Consider the following 1,828-nt stretch of genomic DNA (forward strand, 5'->3'; position numbering starts at 1 on the left):
TTTTTTTTTTTTTTTTTTGAGAAGCAGTCTCATTTTGTCACCCAGGCTGGAGTGCAGTGGTGCAATCTCGGCTCACTGCAACCTCTGGCTCCTGGGTTCAAGTGATTCTCGTGCCTCAGCCTCCCGAGTAGCTGGGATTACAGGTGCCACCGCCATGCCTGGCTAATTTTTGTATTTTTTGTAGAGACGGGAGTTTCACCATGTTAGCCATGCCAGTCTCGAACTCCTGACCTGAGGTGACCCGCCCGCCTCAGCCTTCTAAAGTGCTGAGATTACAGGCACTCAGCCACTGTGCCCAGCCCTAATTTTGTATTTTTAGTAAAGACAGGGTTTCACCATGTTGGCCAGGCTGGTCTCAAACTTCTGACCTCAGGTGATCCACTCACATCGGCTTCCCAAAGTGCTGGGATTACAGGCATGAGCCACTGCACCTGGCCAGTTGTACATTTTAAAATAACTAAAAGAGTATAATTGGATTGTAACACAAAGGATAAATACTTGAAGGGATGGATACTTCATTCTCTATGATGTGATTATTTCACATTGCATGCCTGTATCAAAACATCTCATGTACCCCACAAATACATATACCTACTATCACCCACAAAAATACAAAATAAAAAAAAATTAAAATATGAAAAAAAATATGAAGGCATGAGGAGACACTGCCTCATTCATTATCTTTGTTGACTTTCACCTACCACAGGAAATACAACCAGAGTTCTAAGCCTCCAGTTCCAGACTATGTTGTTTCTGACAGTGGGGAAACAAAGGAATTTGGGTAAGAGCTCTCTAGTTGCTAAAGTAATAAACATGAGCCCAACATGATGGTTCTTGTGGGCATCTTGAATGTGCTAATTGAAAGTTAATATAACAAGTCTGTTATTCTAAACAAGGTTTTCTGTGTGTACAGTTGTTGATGGCTCTGTTATTTTGTCATTATTACAGGGATGAAAGTAAGCTTCAAGATAAAATCTTCATCACCCAGCAAATTCCAATATCAGACTCTTCTGGTAAAGTGGTGCTACCCACTATTCCAAAAGGACCTCAAGAGTCTGACACAGTAAGGAGTCTCTCTTATCAAACAATACATATTGTTGTCACCCTTCCCCATGTTGCTTCTTGCTAAATCAGTTATTTTCTCTACTAGTTAAGAGACTTCAGGGATCAGTGGAATGAGTAATAAATAGCATTAGCAGATTACATAAATTTTTAAATCAATATCCATACAAATGCATACTATACTAATGCAAATGCAAATGTGTGCCTCTGTTTGTGTGGAAACCTATAGGTTGCCTTTTGAAGTAAGCAGCCTAGCCACAATGTGTACTATCTTTTATGTAAGAGTAAACATAGTGACCTTGTGACTCTTAGCTTTCCATCACAGGTGGGAAGTCAGAGTCATTACAACCTAGAGGACAAAGGCTTATAAGGAAATATGAAATGATTTTTTTAAGCCAAGTTTTTCTCTTTAAGAGTTTTTTATTTATAATTTGTTATTCATAATCAATTAGTACAATGTAGAATCTGAGAAATTTCAAATGAAGCCACATTAGAGTAAAAAAAAAAAAAAAAAGAAAATACTGACTTTTTAGCTACGATCACATGAATATAACTGATGAGTTTTTTTCATCTAAGAAATAAGAAACTCTGAACAGCACAATTCTGATTAGTGTGTTTTTTAGAAGTGATTTCCCTTAAATATAAGGAAAATGTTAGGAGTCTCTGTGACTACATTTAATTCCACTTGGAATATAGACAATAATGACCTTTTATTTAACCCAGCCTATAGTTGTTGGATTGGATTAAATATCACTACCAGGGCCGG

The 1,828-nt window shown here is 37.6% G+C and overlaps 1 protein-coding gene across 1 annotated transcript in view; it reads left to right on the top strand.

Annotated features, from left to right (window-relative positions):
* CCDC176 (coiled-coil domain containing 176) overlaps window positions 1–1,432 on the top strand; it is a 49,001-nt gene extending 47,569 nt beyond the window's left edge. Inside the window, exons 9-11 of the mRNA XM_011981576.1 lie at window positions 707–781; window positions 949–1,063; window positions 1,388–1,432. Of these exons, the coding sequence (XP_011836966.1) occupies window positions 707–781; window positions 949–1,063; window positions 1,388–1,432 (235 nt within the window). The remainder of the gene's footprint in view (window positions 1–706; window positions 782–948; window positions 1,064–1,387) is intronic.
* Window positions 1,433–1,828: the final 396 nt, after the last annotated feature.

Source organism: Mandrillus leucophaeus, unplaced genomic scaffold, assembly GCF_000951045.1.
Source record: "Mandrillus leucophaeus isolate KB7577 unplaced genomic scaffold, Mleu.le_1.0 Scaffold228, whole genome shotgun sequence".
NCBI lineage: Eukaryota > Metazoa > Chordata > Mammalia > Primates > Cercopithecidae > Mandrillus > Mandrillus leucophaeus.